Source organism: Mangifera indica, chromosome 6 (genome assembly GCF_011075055.1).
Source record: "Mangifera indica cultivar Alphonso chromosome 6, CATAS_Mindica_2.1, whole genome shotgun sequence".
Lineage (NCBI taxonomy): Eukaryota > Viridiplantae > Streptophyta > Magnoliopsida > Sapindales > Anacardiaceae > Mangifera > Mangifera indica.
Window position 1 is genome coordinate 14,752,802 of NC_058142.1, and position 15,858 is coordinate 14,768,659.

At 31.8% G+C, this 15,858-nt stretch overlaps 1 protein-coding gene across 7 annotated transcripts; it reads left to right on the plus strand.

The window, feature by feature from the left end:
* The first annotated feature begins 8,112 nt into the window (after window positions 1-8,112).
* LOC123218333 (pentatricopeptide repeat-containing protein At1g30610, chloroplastic-like) lies at window positions 8,113-15,847 on the plus strand. Of its 7 annotated transcripts, XM_044639753.1 has the most exons (9): window positions 8,113-8,246; window positions 8,526-9,861; window positions 11,609-11,800; window positions 12,094-12,155; window positions 12,259-12,450; window positions 13,255-13,368; window positions 14,087-14,177; window positions 14,930-15,327; window positions 15,638-15,847. In XM_044639753.1, the coding sequence occupies exons 4-8, from the start codon at window positions 12,117-12,119 to the stop codon at window positions 14,965-14,967; spliced, it is 474 nt and encodes a 157-aa protein (XP_044495688.1). In that variant the 5' UTR covers window positions 8,113-8,246; window positions 8,526-9,861; window positions 11,609-11,800; window positions 12,094-12,116; the 3' UTR covers window positions 14,968-15,327; window positions 15,638-15,847. The 7 variants fall into 7 exon arrangements, 6 of the variants coding, with proteins under 6 accessions (XP_044495688.1, XP_044495690.1, XP_044495687.1 ...); XM_044639755.1 differs by lacking the exon at window positions 12,094-12,155 and having other exon boundaries at window positions 11,623-11,800; XM_044639752.1 differs by lacking the exons at window positions 11,609-11,800; window positions 12,094-12,155.
* The last annotated feature ends 11 nt before the right edge of the window (window positions 15,848-15,858 follow it).

Here is a 15,858-nt window from a genome sequence, read left to right on the forward strand (position 1 = left end):
GATAATGTTTTCCAATTGAACAATATTATGTGTATATATTTTTAAATACATAATTATATATTTAAATGATATATTATCGTATGATTGAGTTACACTCAATTGTTTTAAATACATCATTTGAATATCTGAATACTAAAAAGCTTGGTACACTGTTTTATTATTTCAAAATATGCTAAAATACTTATTCCCATTTAAGGGTTAGTTTATTGACAAAATTTCATTAATTAATTTTAAAAAATTTAAATACTCAAATGTTATTTAATTATGTTAGTATTTTCTGTTAATTTAATTTTAAATTATGAATTTACCCTTTTTTGAATATAATGAAAAAAAAATTAGACGTGGCAGTTCATGTTAATGGGTCGTGTTCGTGTCATGTTAATTCAGATTTTGTATCAGCAATCTTTAACTCTAACTCGATCCAAATTAGAATCATGTCAAAATTTTTTAATTGTAACATAACCCTTTAATATTTGAGTTGACCTGATCTGATCCAAATTAACCGAAAATTATATATTGTTTTACTTTCTAATGTATTTTTATTGTTTTAATTTTTTCACTAAATTACTCCAATATACTATTAATAAAACATATAATATAACATTTTGTTTTATTAACAAATTTTTTAAAAATTTATATACTAAAACTTTTAAAACATACCAATAATTTAACTAACAAAATCAAATTCTTACTACTTAGTGATAAAATAAAATATTTAAATAAAAATATAAATAATATGATTAATTATAATTATGCAAAAACACAATTATGTGTAATCTGTAAATATTTCAAATTCTTACTATAAAAATACAATATATAATTATAAAAGTAAGAACTTTAAAAGACATTTATAATTTGACAAATTAAATTAAATTCTTACTATTTAATAATAAAATATAAATATTTAAATAAAAATAAACAATAATAAGAGTAATTATAATTATATAAAGATATAACTATATACAATCTATATAGATTTCAACTACGGTTAATATTGTCATTTAATATTTCTATAATTTATCCCTAACAAATTATATTAAAAAAACATTTCGTATGAATCCTAATATTACTTGATTTAATTTTGTGTCGTATTGGATTGACCCGAAATAAATTTTGTGTTAAAAAACTCAACCCTAACCCGATATTTTTCGTGTTGTGTTGAAAATTGTGAACTCTGAAAAAAAATTTCTCATAAATTTATTCTTCCCTCCCTCATTTCTCAAAAGAAAATCAAATTTATTCAAATGCAAATTATGCAACCATAACACATTCATAGCCGACAAATTAATTTTCTCCAACTTCAGTCTAAGAATCATCTGAGGCAGGGACAGACATCTGAGCTCTTTATAGCCAGCAAAGCATTTCTTTGCTATGTTTTTAGACTTAGACCTCCCTCTACCTTGATTACTTCCACCCCTTTTCCGGTTCTTCTTTTCGAATCTTCCCCAAACATTAAGACTTTCACCATCAGTGTGAGACTTTTCAAATGTCTTAAAAGTCATTATTCTTTGCAACTATGGCCGTAACCACCTCTTCAAGTTTAAGTGATTGTCTTCCATATTTTAAAATGTCAACAAAAAATGTATAAGCTTTAGTAAAGGAATTTAACAGTTTAACAGTCTGGTCATCATCAGTAACCACAACTGACATACTCTCTAAATTTTATTATCCTAAAATCATGCATATTATCAATAAGAAATTTTTGCTCGACCATTCTAAATGTGAATAACCTTTGTTTTAGAAGAAATATGTTAGGGACAACTTTAGACATATACAATGCATCTAACTTGCCCCAAATACCAGCTATAGAAGTCTCTTTCATTACTTCACGAAGGACTTTGTCTCCCAAACCAAGAATCAAAGAAATATGTACCTTCTCCTCATCTTTAATCATGTCTGGCATTTTAACTTCACCTTCCAGCACTAAAGCTATACCTTCTTTGATGAGAATAGCCTTCATCTTTATTTTCCAAAGCTCGAAATCGTTTGATCCCATAAAATTTTCAACTTCAAACTTTGACATCTTTGAAGATGATGTTTCTCTCTCGACTTGATTTGAGAAACGAATCTACATTGGCTTTAATACCATTTATTGAAATTGTAACCTGAGTATTACCTAGTAGAGCAACAAGATAATGAAGAAACAAAGATAAATTTGAAACAAACAATAAGGAGATTAGTATTTATAGTGGTTCAGTTATCAATTTGATAACCTATATCAACTCTTAGGGTAACCAAAGAGATTTCCATTAAAAATTAAGAAAATTACAGTGAATATACGAAAGAAAAATGCTCTACAAAACACTCAAGCTCCTTATCCTCACCATGTCTTTTTCTTCTTTATCACTCCTCACCCTCATCTACCCATACAATTAAAAGAATATTTTTACGTACTTTGCTAAAAACTAGCTCATAAAATAGATTGCTTTCTCATCCTTTCAGTTGATTATGATGATAACATGGAGTCTCCTTTCACTACAACAAAAAGAGTTTTTAGTAGTATTTTTATAATTTTTAATGGCATTTATAAATGACACTAATATTTTTACTAACATTAATACAAATATTTTTTAATTAAATAATTTCATTAAATTATTCATCAACCTAGCTACTTTCAAATTTGAATTGCTAATCTATAAATGAATTGATGCCACCTCATCAAGTGATTTAATAATTCATTAACATATACATTCATTGAAACTGAGATAGGTTTTAGATATTGAAATAATATTGTAGCTACTAAACATAACCTTGTTTTGTGTATGATTATTTGCTTTATTAATTTGATACACTCATCAAGTGATCAAGGTATAGTTGTCATTATGCTCTATCAAATAGAGATGACAATTTGAACCCGATTTTAGGGGCTCCGACCTTCTCCGACCCTAACGGGGAGGGGATTCCCCGATAAAAACGGGGAAAGGGGCGGGGATGGGGATGAAAAAAATCCCCGTAGTTGGGGACGGGTCGGGGACGGGGATACATATTTCCCCGCCCCTCCCCTCCCCTCCCCTCCCCGCCCCGCCCCGGCCCATCCCCTCCCCACCCCACCCCACCCCACCCCACCCCACCCCTTCCCACCCCTTAAATTTAATATATTAATATAATAATTTCTAAACTATTAAGTTCTAGAAATTTTTATATTATGATTTATTAAAACTATAACTTTAATTTTACTAATTTTTGAATTATCAATTATCAACTTTTACTAATTTCTGAACTATTAATCTAATATATTAAAAAGACCCCAGAATCTCATTATCATAAAATGCAAATGTACCAAATTAATTTTATTTCAACTTCAAAACTTAGTTAGTTAATCCACCAAGTTTTACACAAAAAAAAACAAATTATAAACTTGATAAAATCAATTGAAGTGAATGAAAAGTGTTAAATTTAATGTCATTATAAAATTACCCTAAATCACATACATGAAGAGCTACTAATGAAGAGATTGATTATTGCATATTGTTAGATTTTATGAAAACTTTGTATTTGAACTAAAATAATAATGAATATTTTGTAGCTCTTGTAGCAAGTGATATTTTGAGAGAATATAATTTATTTTATTTATTGAAATACATAAAAGAATTAAAATTTATATTTACGGGTATTGGGAGGGGATTTTTCCCCGCGGGGACGGGGCGGGGATGGGGAGGGGATTTTTCCCCGCGGGGACGGGGAGGGGATGGGGAGGGGATTTTCTTTTGCGGGGAGGGGACGGGGATTATTTTTTATCCCCGTAACAGGGACGGGGCGGGGACGGGGATTGATATCCCCTACGGGGATGGGGACGGGGATTGATATCCCCTCCCCGCCCCTCCCCATTGCCATCCCTACTATCAAATCAACCTCATTTTAAACAGATTTAATATTTAAAAATAAAATATTATCCATTTAGTTGCACCCTTTTAGGGTTTCTTTTTAACTTGTTGTATAGCCACCCCACAACTATACCATCTCTATCTTGTGTGAGAGGATCTTTGCTCTCGCTCATTTTTCTAGTGTTGTTGACTTTCTCCTTCGATGGTTGACCTTCCTCCTTCACTATAACAAGTGTTTTTTTCTCTCTATTCGAAATTTCTCCAACAATGGACTCTTCTTCCATCGACTGTTGCCTTTCCGTGAAGTGGTGCTCTCTCGCATTCTCTCTCACTGTCAACCACTGTGCTGGTGCTCGTGCTCAAAGGCTCCAAGTTGTTTTTGATTTTTTAAGTCTGCTCAAAGGCTCATAAACTTGTAAATCTCTTGATGTTGAATTTTTTGTATAGGTTTTTTTTTTTAAATGCTTTCTCTTGAATTTTATCTTTCTAGGATCTTAGAGAGGCTTTTAATGTAATTTAGTTCAAATATTTAACCTATAATACAAATTTATATGGGTAATTTATTGTTAATTATATTGTCTAAATTTTCATTTTAACACAAGGGGTAATTTAGTCATTTAAACCTTAAACTAATAGAATGCATAGACAGAATTAGATGATGGGTGGCATTTTAGGTTTTTAAAACATTACAGGTGGGACATGGGTATACACTAAGCCTTGGGTGGGAACAAGTCTTTTGGCCTTTGCAAGTACAAGATGTTGAAACTACCTGGCCAAATTGCGACTTAAGACACAGGATAAAACAAACTTATAATATAAAAACTATGGATATAACGATACACTTGAGTCTTTTTTATCTGGCCATCATTGATTTTTTTTAATTTTGGAGCCAATTTTAACATTGAGCAAGGGCCAGAAAAATTAAAAGGGAGGAACCTCATTCCGTTGCAAGCGCTTGCCTGTTGTTCTAACGTGAGTTTGCGTCACAAAGCCGCTTTTTTAAGGCCCCATCTATCAGTTACTTGTCTTTTACACGGTCAAGCAGATTTTCAATCATTCTCAACTTTGTTTTGAGCTCTTCTAACTCTGAATCTACCACTCCAATACATGAAAATCTACAGCAGAATAACTAGCTAGTGGTTGAAATTCATTAAAGAAATGTTATCTGGAAAGAAGAAATTGAAAACTATTAGATGTTATCTATTTTTATAGTGGGTAAATAATCGAGTTTTAATTTAGGAGAATTGAAGAGTTTAAATTTTCTTAAAGGTCACTTACATACCATCATATAATTATCTAATTATATGATAACACATCAATTTTTTAATATCTGTTAGTAGTCATCTATTATTACATGTACTATTGCTCACAACAAAAGCCTTTCAAAATTTTTGAAGATAACATAAAGCTCTCATCATTGAGTTAATAATAAAATTACGTGTATAAATAATGATTATTAATTTATGTACTAACGATGATATATAACTATGTATTCGTTGTTAGTGATTTTATAATACAAATAAAATATTATTCAATTATATAATTAAATTATTATTAATACATAAATTAATAATTACATAATGACACGATATTGTTATTACAAAAGTTAGTATTTGCATAATGACATGCTATCATTATTATGTAAAATAACGTAGTACCTCATAATTATCGGTTGGTTAATTATTTATGGATTGGGGGGCTCAGGGTTTGTTAATTTGACAAATAGTCAAATGGGCATTTCTAGTTTTGGACAAAAACGAGACAATCACTAAAGAATATAGGTGTCAAGACACATTTATTACTTTGTTCTACCTAGTGAGGTTTTTTTTTTTTTTGAGTTAAATTATTATTTTTTAGATTAAATTAATTATATTGAATAGAATAAATTTTAGATCCAACAATTGATTCTATAATCATTAAATTAGATAAATTAAAAGTTTAATTTTGATATATCATAAAAAAAAATTTAAACTTGTATTTTATTATATATAAACCTTTCTCTTTTATCACTCAAACTATATTTCAAAAGTTACTTAATTAGAAAATTATGGTGAACTAAAAGTAGTTACTAATAATTTATTGACGTGGATGGAGGATATGTTAATGGTGATTGAAAACTTGGGTTCGACCACTTTTAAGAACTGCTTAAATATTATCTCTTTATCAAGTAGACTGATTTGTTTGATGAAAGGAAATTAAATTATTGAGTTGTACAATGAATTAATTATAAAGACAAGATTTCCACCTGTCAAATAATGAAGGCAAAATAACGAAGCAAAGTGTGCTGCAATTAATATATATATATGTCTGTCTTGTAAATACAATATTATAAATAAGTAAATGGTACGAAATTTTTTATATGTCATGCAGTTACTTTATTAAAATTTCTCCCCAAAAATCAATAACATCGAGGAACGTTTAGTTTAAATAATATTTTATTATTAAAAATAAAATATTATCATAAATATATATTATTAGATATAAATTAAAAATTATTAAATATAAATAATTATTATATTTGATTGGACATAATAAAATATTAGTAAAATATTATTTTACTTTAATAACTTTGGTATAATTATTATAAAATATTTTTCAAATTATTTATGATATTAATTGAAAATAAAAGTATTTTTTTAAAATTAATAAAAAAATGTAAATATATAACAAAATAAAAATTATTTTTATAATTTTTAATATTTATGATAGAATTAGTTTATCTTTTATGTTATCTGTCGTATTATCATTGATAATAAAAAATTATTATAATATTTTATTACTATTAACTTAAACAAAATAATATAAATAATAAAAGATAAATTTTCGTAATAATATTTTTGTCCATTGAACCAAAAACCCCTTATTAAAGTAGAAATAGGTTTTTGGTAATCTAAACCATTTAAAAATATCTCATTACAAATCATTGCTTGTTCCTCTAGTTTTCTGTTCTCAATGGTATTTACCTTGCCTACTCCGTCTCCCCCGTTTATTCTATCCTAAACACAGCTATACTAAGTTATGAACAGTTTTTTCACAAATTTCAACTCAAAATCAAATTAATTTTTCATAACAACACAGATAACTTGAGTGATGTTAACTTGGGATCCCCAAGAAGGAGGTCTTGGGTACAAGACTTGACAAACTCATATTAAGAAAAAATCTTAACTTACTTGATATAGTGATTGTATAGTTGGTCACTAGATCCAAAATTTGATCTATTTAGTGTAGTCAATACAACCCCAAAAAGGAAGATTTTGCTTGATAAAGTTTATCTAGTGTAGTGGATATAAAATCAATCATTAGATTCGAAATTTAACTTGTTTAATATGGTCAATACAAAATAAAAAAACATTCTTAAATATAAAAGTAACTACAAAACAACAAAAATTAACGAAACAATGAGGTGAAATTGATCACTCAAATTAATTCTATCTTAATTTTTCTACCAAAGAGTTTAAAAGTGTACATAATTTAGTTCAAATAATAAAATAAAATCAAATTACTTAAAAATTACGATTTGATTTTGTTTGGTCTGTAAAATGGTTTGGGTTGATAAATTTTTAAAAAACAAATTTCAATTTAGGTTATAGTTTAGGTGATTTTTAAACCAAATCAAACATTAAATTGTATTTTTTTTAATTACATATATATAACTATATTTGATAAAAAATTTTAATAAATAATTAAATATAAAATTTGCCTTTTTTTTATATTTATTTTATCATTTTTTTTACATGTATATGATATATATATTTCATATTTATTTTATATGTTTATAGTATGTTCTAGAAAATTAAAATTTAATTAAATATATTTATGAGTGAATGATTTAATAGGTTCAAATCGTAATATAAATTAAATCAAATCATATTTTTTTGATTTGATTTAAAACCTAAAATGATTTAGTTTAAAATTTTTTCCAACTAATTTTTTAGTTTGGTTTGAAAAAACTTTAAAATCATAGCAAATCAGTTTGAAAGTTTTATAAAATTTTGAACTATGGAATTCACAGCCGGCTCAAATCAGAGTTCAATGCATGGAAGTTTTGCCCTCCCCACATCATTAGATTTTAAACTCAAATTCAGGCTCTCATTAGACAGACCAAAAAATTAAATTTACTCAAGCTACCTCTTTTTACGCCCCAAGAATTCTTACCCAAAGGCCTCGCAATTTTAACCCCAAAGGCCCGAAAATAGTAGTCAAATCAACTCGTAGCATAAATTAAATCAAAATTAGTCAAATCAACTTTTCACATCAAAATAATTCAGTTAAGCGAGGCTAAATCTAGACTCTTAAAGTCACAAAAATAGCAGCAAGATTAATGGGTCTATTCTCCTCACCCGAAGCCAGCAGGGTCCGAAAGGAAAAGCCCGTCACAGCTCGTAGCATTACTCTGGTTGGAAGCTGTGGAATTCATTCCTTGTAAGTTTCTTTGGAGACCAAAGTTTAAAATTTTTGTTGGGGTAGTTTGTGTAATTTGAATTTTCTTCAGATATGTGAAAGCTAGTAGGTAGTAGTTGAAATTGACTTTAATTAATTTGAGTGTTTTGTAGTTTAAGCCGAAATACGAAATGGGGTTGTTAAATTTGACGAATGGCCAAATGGGTATTTCTAGTTTTGGAAAAAATGAGACTTTTACTTTAGATTGCAGGTGTCAAGGGTTTCCCTTATTGAATTATTGGAAACACGCTTTTGGTGCAGGTTTGAAGAGTAAGAACGTGAAGAGGGTTAGAAGTGTTGTTGTTGGAGAATTTATGCTGTGGTGAAAGAAGAGTCTGATAAAAGGGCGGTTGGAAGTGAAGCTGGGGTTTTCGAGAATGAGTTAGAGTTTAAGCCATCTTTTAGTGAGTATTTGAACGCTATGGAGTTGATTAAAAGTGACCGTGGGATGCAACAAGCTAGTAAGTTGGGTAGAGATAGAATGAGGGATGCTTTGAAGGGAAAGTATATGTCAAAAACAGCGTCTTTGGGGAGAGATGGTGAAAAGGTTATTTCTGAGGATGTTGGGTGTGAAGACTTGGGTGGAAATGGTGATGGAGTAGCTCGGGGTTAAGTTGCAGATAGAGGTAAGTTTCATCGTGAGGGGAGTGTAATTAGAAAATCAAAGGATAAATTTAGTGGCAATGAGAGTTGGGTAGATGCGAATGTGAAGAGGACAATGAAAAGGGAGATAGAAGGTAGAAGATAGTCACGTTATCAAAATAATACTGTAGAGCCAGAGTTAAAAGACTCTTATGCTTTGAGAGAAAAGTATATGTCAAAAACAACGCTTTTGGGGAGAGATGATGAAATGGTTAAACTGATGGATGAAAAAGTGATTTTGGAAGATGTTAGGTGTGAGGAGTTGGGTGGAAATGGTGATGGTGTAGCTCGGGGTGAAGATGTAAACAGGGGTAAGTTTCATCGTGAGGGAAGCGTAATTAGAAAGTCAAAGGATAAATTTAGTGGCATTGAGAGCTGGGTACGTGCAAAAGGGAAGAGGACATGAAAGGGGAGACAGAAGGTAGAAGATGGCTGTGTTATCAAAATAATACTGTAGAGTCAGAGTTAAAAGACTCATATTCTGATAAAGGTAAAAAGTTTCAGAAGGCACGAGATAATCCTGTGGTATTGCTCAATGAAAACTGGAGTGCTGGTACTGGTAATATAAAAGCAGGCCTACTTCATGGCAAAATTTCCTCAGAAATGTTTGGAACAAAGGGGAAAACTTTGGAAAGGACAAAATTGCTGCTAGAAGCCATGTTGTGAGGAATCACATCCAAGTTCAGAAAACACTGATGGTGAATATTGATAGAGTGAAAAATTAACTAGTAGCAGAAAGTAACTTCCCTGAAAAATCGGTTCAAGCCTCTGTCACGCTTGTAAAACTTTGAAAAAATTGCTTACAAAAAAAAAAATTCCTTAAAAGAGACAATGACAGAAGTTGGGAGATGGAAAGTGCTGCCTTTGAGTTTGTGGAAGAAGGAAATGATTTTATGGACAAGCCAAGAGTTCCATGGGTGGATATGGAGGAGAGAATTCAGGAATCAGCAAGGCAGTATGTGATCTATGCACATTGTCTTCTTGTTTATTTCATTTCTAAGCTTAATATCTCTTTATTCATTATGCTTCACCTTTATTTAAGATTTGCAACATGTTTGATAGTTCATCAATGTGACTTATGGCATGGTAGTACCCTTTTGTTGGTGTAGATTTGTGTTGAGAATAACAATGGTATAGTTAGCTTGTTCTCAAGTCTTATGGTCAGACAGGCAATTTGCATTGGTGATATACTCATTCATGAGCACTTCCATTGGCCTTGTGCATCATGTGAACCTAAACATCTTTATACGTTTAGATTACAAAGCCTATGCTTAGGCCTTGAGTAAGACATAAAATTACTTGGCTGTATTACCAGGGTATACATCTGATTAAGAAAGAAGTTTGTGGCCTCTTCACATTAGTCTTTTTAATGTTGTTGCCACTTGCCAGGCAGAGAAGATCTTTGGAACCATGGGAACGTGGGACTTGCATTATGTAGCATATATTTATGGGTGAATAAGAAGTAAAATTACTAGATACAGAATAAGATCAAGTAGAATGGAATTGTATCGAGTCAGGAAAGTGGAAGGAGACTTATCCTTCTTTCAATTGAAGACACCATCTTTTACTTCATAATCAGCTTTCACATCTGTGATTGAAGCCTTAAGTGCCATGAAAAAGTTGATGTTAACTGTTTACTTCATGCTTGGATCAATTATCTGGTACATAAAAAAACTAATTAACTAGGGCCATACCCAACCCTTCCAGGCATCTTGAAGGAAGTACTAGAATATTGTCTACTAGCTGGGTTCTAGCCTTGTGAGTAATGTTCTAGGAATCCTTAATATTAGATTAATAGAAAAACAAAAGCTTCCTTTCATGTAGAAGTCCAATGTAGTGGAAATATGGTTGCAATCCTCTGTGGTATCTGCAATTGTCTTACTTATAGCATACTAAATTGGGATGAAAGATCACGGTCCGAGAAATCTTCGTTCTATCCTTATAACTGGTCTCTGCAGGTTACTTAAAACTGCATTAAAAGGTGAAAGAAGAAAACTTATAGAAAATGGAGAAAAGTCAAAGGGAAGAAATGGGGAGGGAGAGAGAGTTAAAAAAATAAAGTGTAACAGCTGACATTTATGAAATGGTTGTAACAGTTGGCTAAAAAAATTTTGAAAGTAGGGATGGGTTAGGTAGTGGCGGGAGGCGGAGAAATGAAAAGTAAAAAAAGTGGGACAAAAGTGCAGAAAATAAGGGGAAAAAAGCTGTTTTTTGTAGCAGCTTTAAAAGACAAGTTTAAAAAAAAAAGTGGATAAAGATGAAAAAAAGAGAAAATAACACAAAAAAACATTACTTTGAAAAAAAAAATATGCATATATATATATCAAGTAAAAAATATATATATTAAAAAAAATTCTCACCTTGAGAAATAGGGGTTTTCAAGGAGAAAGAAATGTTAGGATTAGGATATTTGTTCTCAAACTATAAAATAGTTTTATTATAAAAAAGGTGTTTAGGTTTCAAAAAGGGAAGGAAAAAAATTAGGGTTTCTAGTTTTGTGGGCAGCCACTTTGACTGGATGTGGGAGGTTTTCGATGCCTCAAACAGTTGGAAATAGGAGGCTCCAGACTCCTCGAATTGTTCAGATTGAGAGGCCTCAAATTCCTCAAATTATCTAAATTATCTTTGTAACCCCCTATTAATGAAATAATTTTCATTTCATTTTTTTTTAATTGAATAAGGGTTGGGTTCCTAACAAACAGGTTAAATGGTGCAAATATTGATGTGCCTGAGTGGATGTTCTCTAAGATAATGCGGAGTGCAAGGATCAAGTTTTCAGATCATTCTATATTGAGGGTTAGCCAGATATTGGGTAAATTGGGAAACTGGAGGCGGGTTCTACAAGTAATTGAGTGGCTGCAGATGTGAGAATGCTACAAATCCCACAGGCTCAAGTAATTTCATTTTCCTATCTTCTTTCTTTTGCACAATTTTGCAAAGCAGAGGTTTAGTCTGCATTATAAACTCAGGTTTTTTGGTCTATATGGTCTTGCTGTGCCAAGTGTGTCAGAATTTTGAAAGAAGTAAGATCTCAAGTTAGAAACTTCTGCCTATGAACAATACTTTGGTTTTGCACTATCAGTCCGAACTCATATTTATTGTATGTTGCCTGAAACTGTTGTATTACTTGAGAAATTCAAGATCATTGTGTATTAACATTTATTTACTATACTTACTCTTGATCTAGATTCATTTACACAACTGCACTTAATGTACTTGGAGGCACTCAATGTATTTCATGCAATGCAGGTAATGCCTATTAATTGTATGCATGTGGCATGCACCTGCTCATGAAACTCAGTAATAAAGAATGAAACCTTTACCAATCCATTTAGTCTTTTCTTCTTTGCAGCATCAAATGCCCTCATATCCAGACTTGGTGGCTTATCACAGCATTGCTGTCACTCTGGGACAGGCTGGGCACATTAGGGAACTTTTTGATGTAGTAGATACCATGCAATCTCTTCCCAAGAAAAAGTTCAGAACTGGAATACGTAAGGGATGGGACCTACAACTGGAACCTGATATTGTTGTCTACACTGCGGTGAGTAATAATCAGACAGCCATTAGAAATCCTGATGGCGAGATAGTGGGCTCTAACAACTATACATGTTATTTTATGACCCATCTTCATGATTGATGATGGTCACTTGCTCAAACCTCAATTAATTTCTGGATAATAGGAGAAAGAAATGATAATAGAATAATATATGTTTATTATCAATGACGAAATAAGCATTTTGCACTCTTCGGATGGCAAATCTGAATCAGTTTGGTTTCTGAAAATTTTTCTGCATGGATACTGAGTTGATTTTATGAAAATAGGAAGTGAACGTGATAATATTTCATAACTGTTAAAACTGCTTATTAATAATATATTATTGTTTCTGACATGATAAGCCTCTTCTCAAAACCTGCTAGATGAAAAAGTCCTTTCTTTGCTACACTTCTCTTGACTTGAAACATCAAAAATAAAGCTTTTTAACTTTACCATGCGTATTAGAGACCAATACCTGAGGAAAACTTTTGTAATGCTAGTTTGGGTTGGTTTTGTGCTCAGTTGTCCCTGAAAGAGATCTTTGGGAGACCTAAACCCAGCTGATATAATTTACATATTTTATGAACAGTGCTTTCAGGTTTTGCACTTGCATATTTTTAATGTCAGCCATTGCTGTAGTTATTCCCAATGACTATTGATTGCATTATCAAGGATGGTTCTGTGCCTTGATAGTTGAAATGCTTATTCAAAGAAATGCAGACTGTAGTATTTCTATTTGGATACTCAGATATACTATATGTGAAAACTTTTAACATAACGCTGACATGTAGATGTCTTGTGTTTTTCAAGGTCTTAAATGCTTGTGTCAAGCGGAAAAATTGGGAAGGAGCATTTTGGGTTTTGCAGCAAATAAAAGAAAAAGGTCAGAAGCCTTCTGCTTCAACATATGGACTGGTTATGGAGGTTGCAGTCTTCTAGTATCTCTCTAACTGCTGTTTATTATCTCTTATTTATTTAAAGTAGTCATATGCTTTAGTAATAGTTTAATGTATTTGTTACATCATAGTGAATAAAAAAGGGTAATTAAGTGGTTTTTTTTTTTTTTTAATTTTCAACTTGGAAATACATATCCTTTTATGACCTTCATTCTACATTTTTGTTTAGAAAATTGCAATGTAACTTATTTTAGTAATTTTCTTTTTTGAAGATGTAAAATGTAACAGAAAGGAAAATTTTAGAGCCATTGTTTACTGTTTGCTTAAAACACACCCTCAAAATTTTTTAATCATGCTCAGCTTCATTATCCTAGCGAAAAGGCCTTTCTCATCTCTTTCATGGTCTTTGTTGAAATATATGCTTGTTCAGCATGGACTTTTACATTTTTATATTTACAAATTGATATTTTCTGTTGGAATTTTATTTATGAAGTTTTTCTGATTTACAAATATGTATCCAATCTTGCAGTTATGAAAGAATTAGGGATTTTGAACATTAATGATAAGAGAAAAAGTGATTTAGGTTTGAGATGGGACTGTGTATCAAAACAATGTGGGCAAATAACAAGCTCGGCTCGCAGCCAGCTTGAGCTCGGCTCGGTTTTCTTCGGCTTTAGTCATTTCAATTGCATCAATCATCAGGAAAATGTGACAATTTATTAACGGCAATATTTTTGCATATGCAGGTGATGTTGGCATTTGGAAAGTACAACTTGGTGCATGATTTTTCCAGGGAAGTGCAGAAGTCTTTTATTCCAAATGCTTTAGTATATAAAGGTATTTCAGTGATCTAACCTGTTTCTGCATGCAATTACGTGCAATTTCATTTTACAAATGGCTCTCCGTTATATGCTGTTCTTGTGAATACTCTTTGGAGAGAAGGTAAAATAGACGAGGCTGTTTTGGCTGTTCAAGGCATGGAAAGTAGAGGAACTGTGGGTTCAACTACTCTTTATTATGACCTTGCAAGATGTCTTTGTAGTGTGGAAGGTGGCAAGAAGCACTAATGCAGGTAGATATGTCACAGGCTAAAATTTCCGACTTGCTTGTGCGGCATCCCTAATACTGTCTACTAGAGGATCAACTTTCCATATGCCCATATTATAGTTTAGGGTCATTGATTTCGTCCTACCTTGGACTCATGGGGGTAGCGGCTCTAGCTTCCAACTAATTTGTACAAGAATGGTCTAATCTCCCTTCAATGCACCCCCTGCTACATTGTGTATGTCTTGTGGCTAGAGTGTCCTGAACAAATAACAACACACCCACGAAACCAACAACTACGAACACTTTTTCTTAAGTATGTCCATCAACCATGTCTACCCAAGCCCTTGTCACACTCACTAATCTTGAGCTGTGACATTAGGTTTCAATCTTTCTACCATGTGTAAGATTATATCTCTGTGGTTTATTATGTTACAACTATATAAGATCACGACACGAAGCTGATCTGCTGACCTTACAATGGAAATGTAGACATTTTTTTTTTTGATTTATGACTTAACTTGGTTCTTTCCTTTTAAGGATAGAAAAGATATTAAGGTCGCAGGCAAGCCTTTGGTGGTAACTTACACTGGATTAATTCAAGCTTGTCTGGGCTCTGGGAACATTGAAAACGCTGCAGAGATCTTCAGCCAAATGAAGGGCTTCCGCTCTCCCAATCTAGTTGCTTGCAGCATAATGTTGAAAGCTTATCTGGAAAATGGTTTCTTTGAGGAAGCAAAGAAGCTCTTCCAGAAGGGGCCCTGCTAACAGGGGTCTAGTGGTACCGGATATCTGCACATTCAACACCATGTTAGATGCATGCATTGCAGAGAAGAGATGGGATGACCTTGAGCATGTATATAAAAAAGTGTTGCAGCATGGATTCCATTTCAATGCAAAACGCCATATCCAAATGAAATTGGATGCTTCAAGAGCTGGAAGGGTATGTTCTGAGTTCTCTTAAAATTAATTTCATTTCAAGTGCTTATTTATACCTGCTGCAATGGGTTTCACACACCAATATGCCAAACTTGGACACTGTTTGACTAACTCATGTAGAGCCATTGAGACGAATGTCTCCGAATTTGTGATATAATTGTCTTGATGGCATCTGTTGTTGCTGATTTCTGTAATCATAATACAATTCAGAAAATTTCTTCATTCTGGATTGCGAGTTTTCTGTTTTTTTTTTTTTCATTTTTGCCCTCCATCAAAGCTATGAAATCACTGTTTCCTGCTATTTCTGCTGGCAGGTAGAGCTACTGGAAACAACTTGGAAGCACCTTGTGCAGGTGAACCAGGTAGATAAGCAATTTGAAATATCATCAAGTCATTGAGTAATTTACTCTTGTAATTCAAAATTTTTTTATCATATGATAATATGTTAATTTATTTGTATCCATCAATAATAACTGTTTGTATATGAAGTATTAGTATATAATATTGTCTTTTGAATGATAAAATGTATCAACCG

Excerpts from the sequence above, each read along its gene's own strand:
- LOC123218333 (XM_044639751.1), top strand. The coding sequence starts at position 11,890 with ATGGTCTTGCTGTGCCAAGTGTGTCAGAATTTTGAAAGAA. Across the intron at positions 11,930-12,093 it reads GTGTCAGAATTTTGAAAGAA|ATTCATTTACACAACTGCAC; the intron begins GTAAGATCTCAA and ends CTCTTGATCTAG. Across the intron at positions 12,451-13,254 it reads ATATTGTTGTCTACACTGCG|GTCTTAAATGCTTGTGTCAA; the intron begins GTGAGTAATAAT and ends GTGTTTTTCAAG.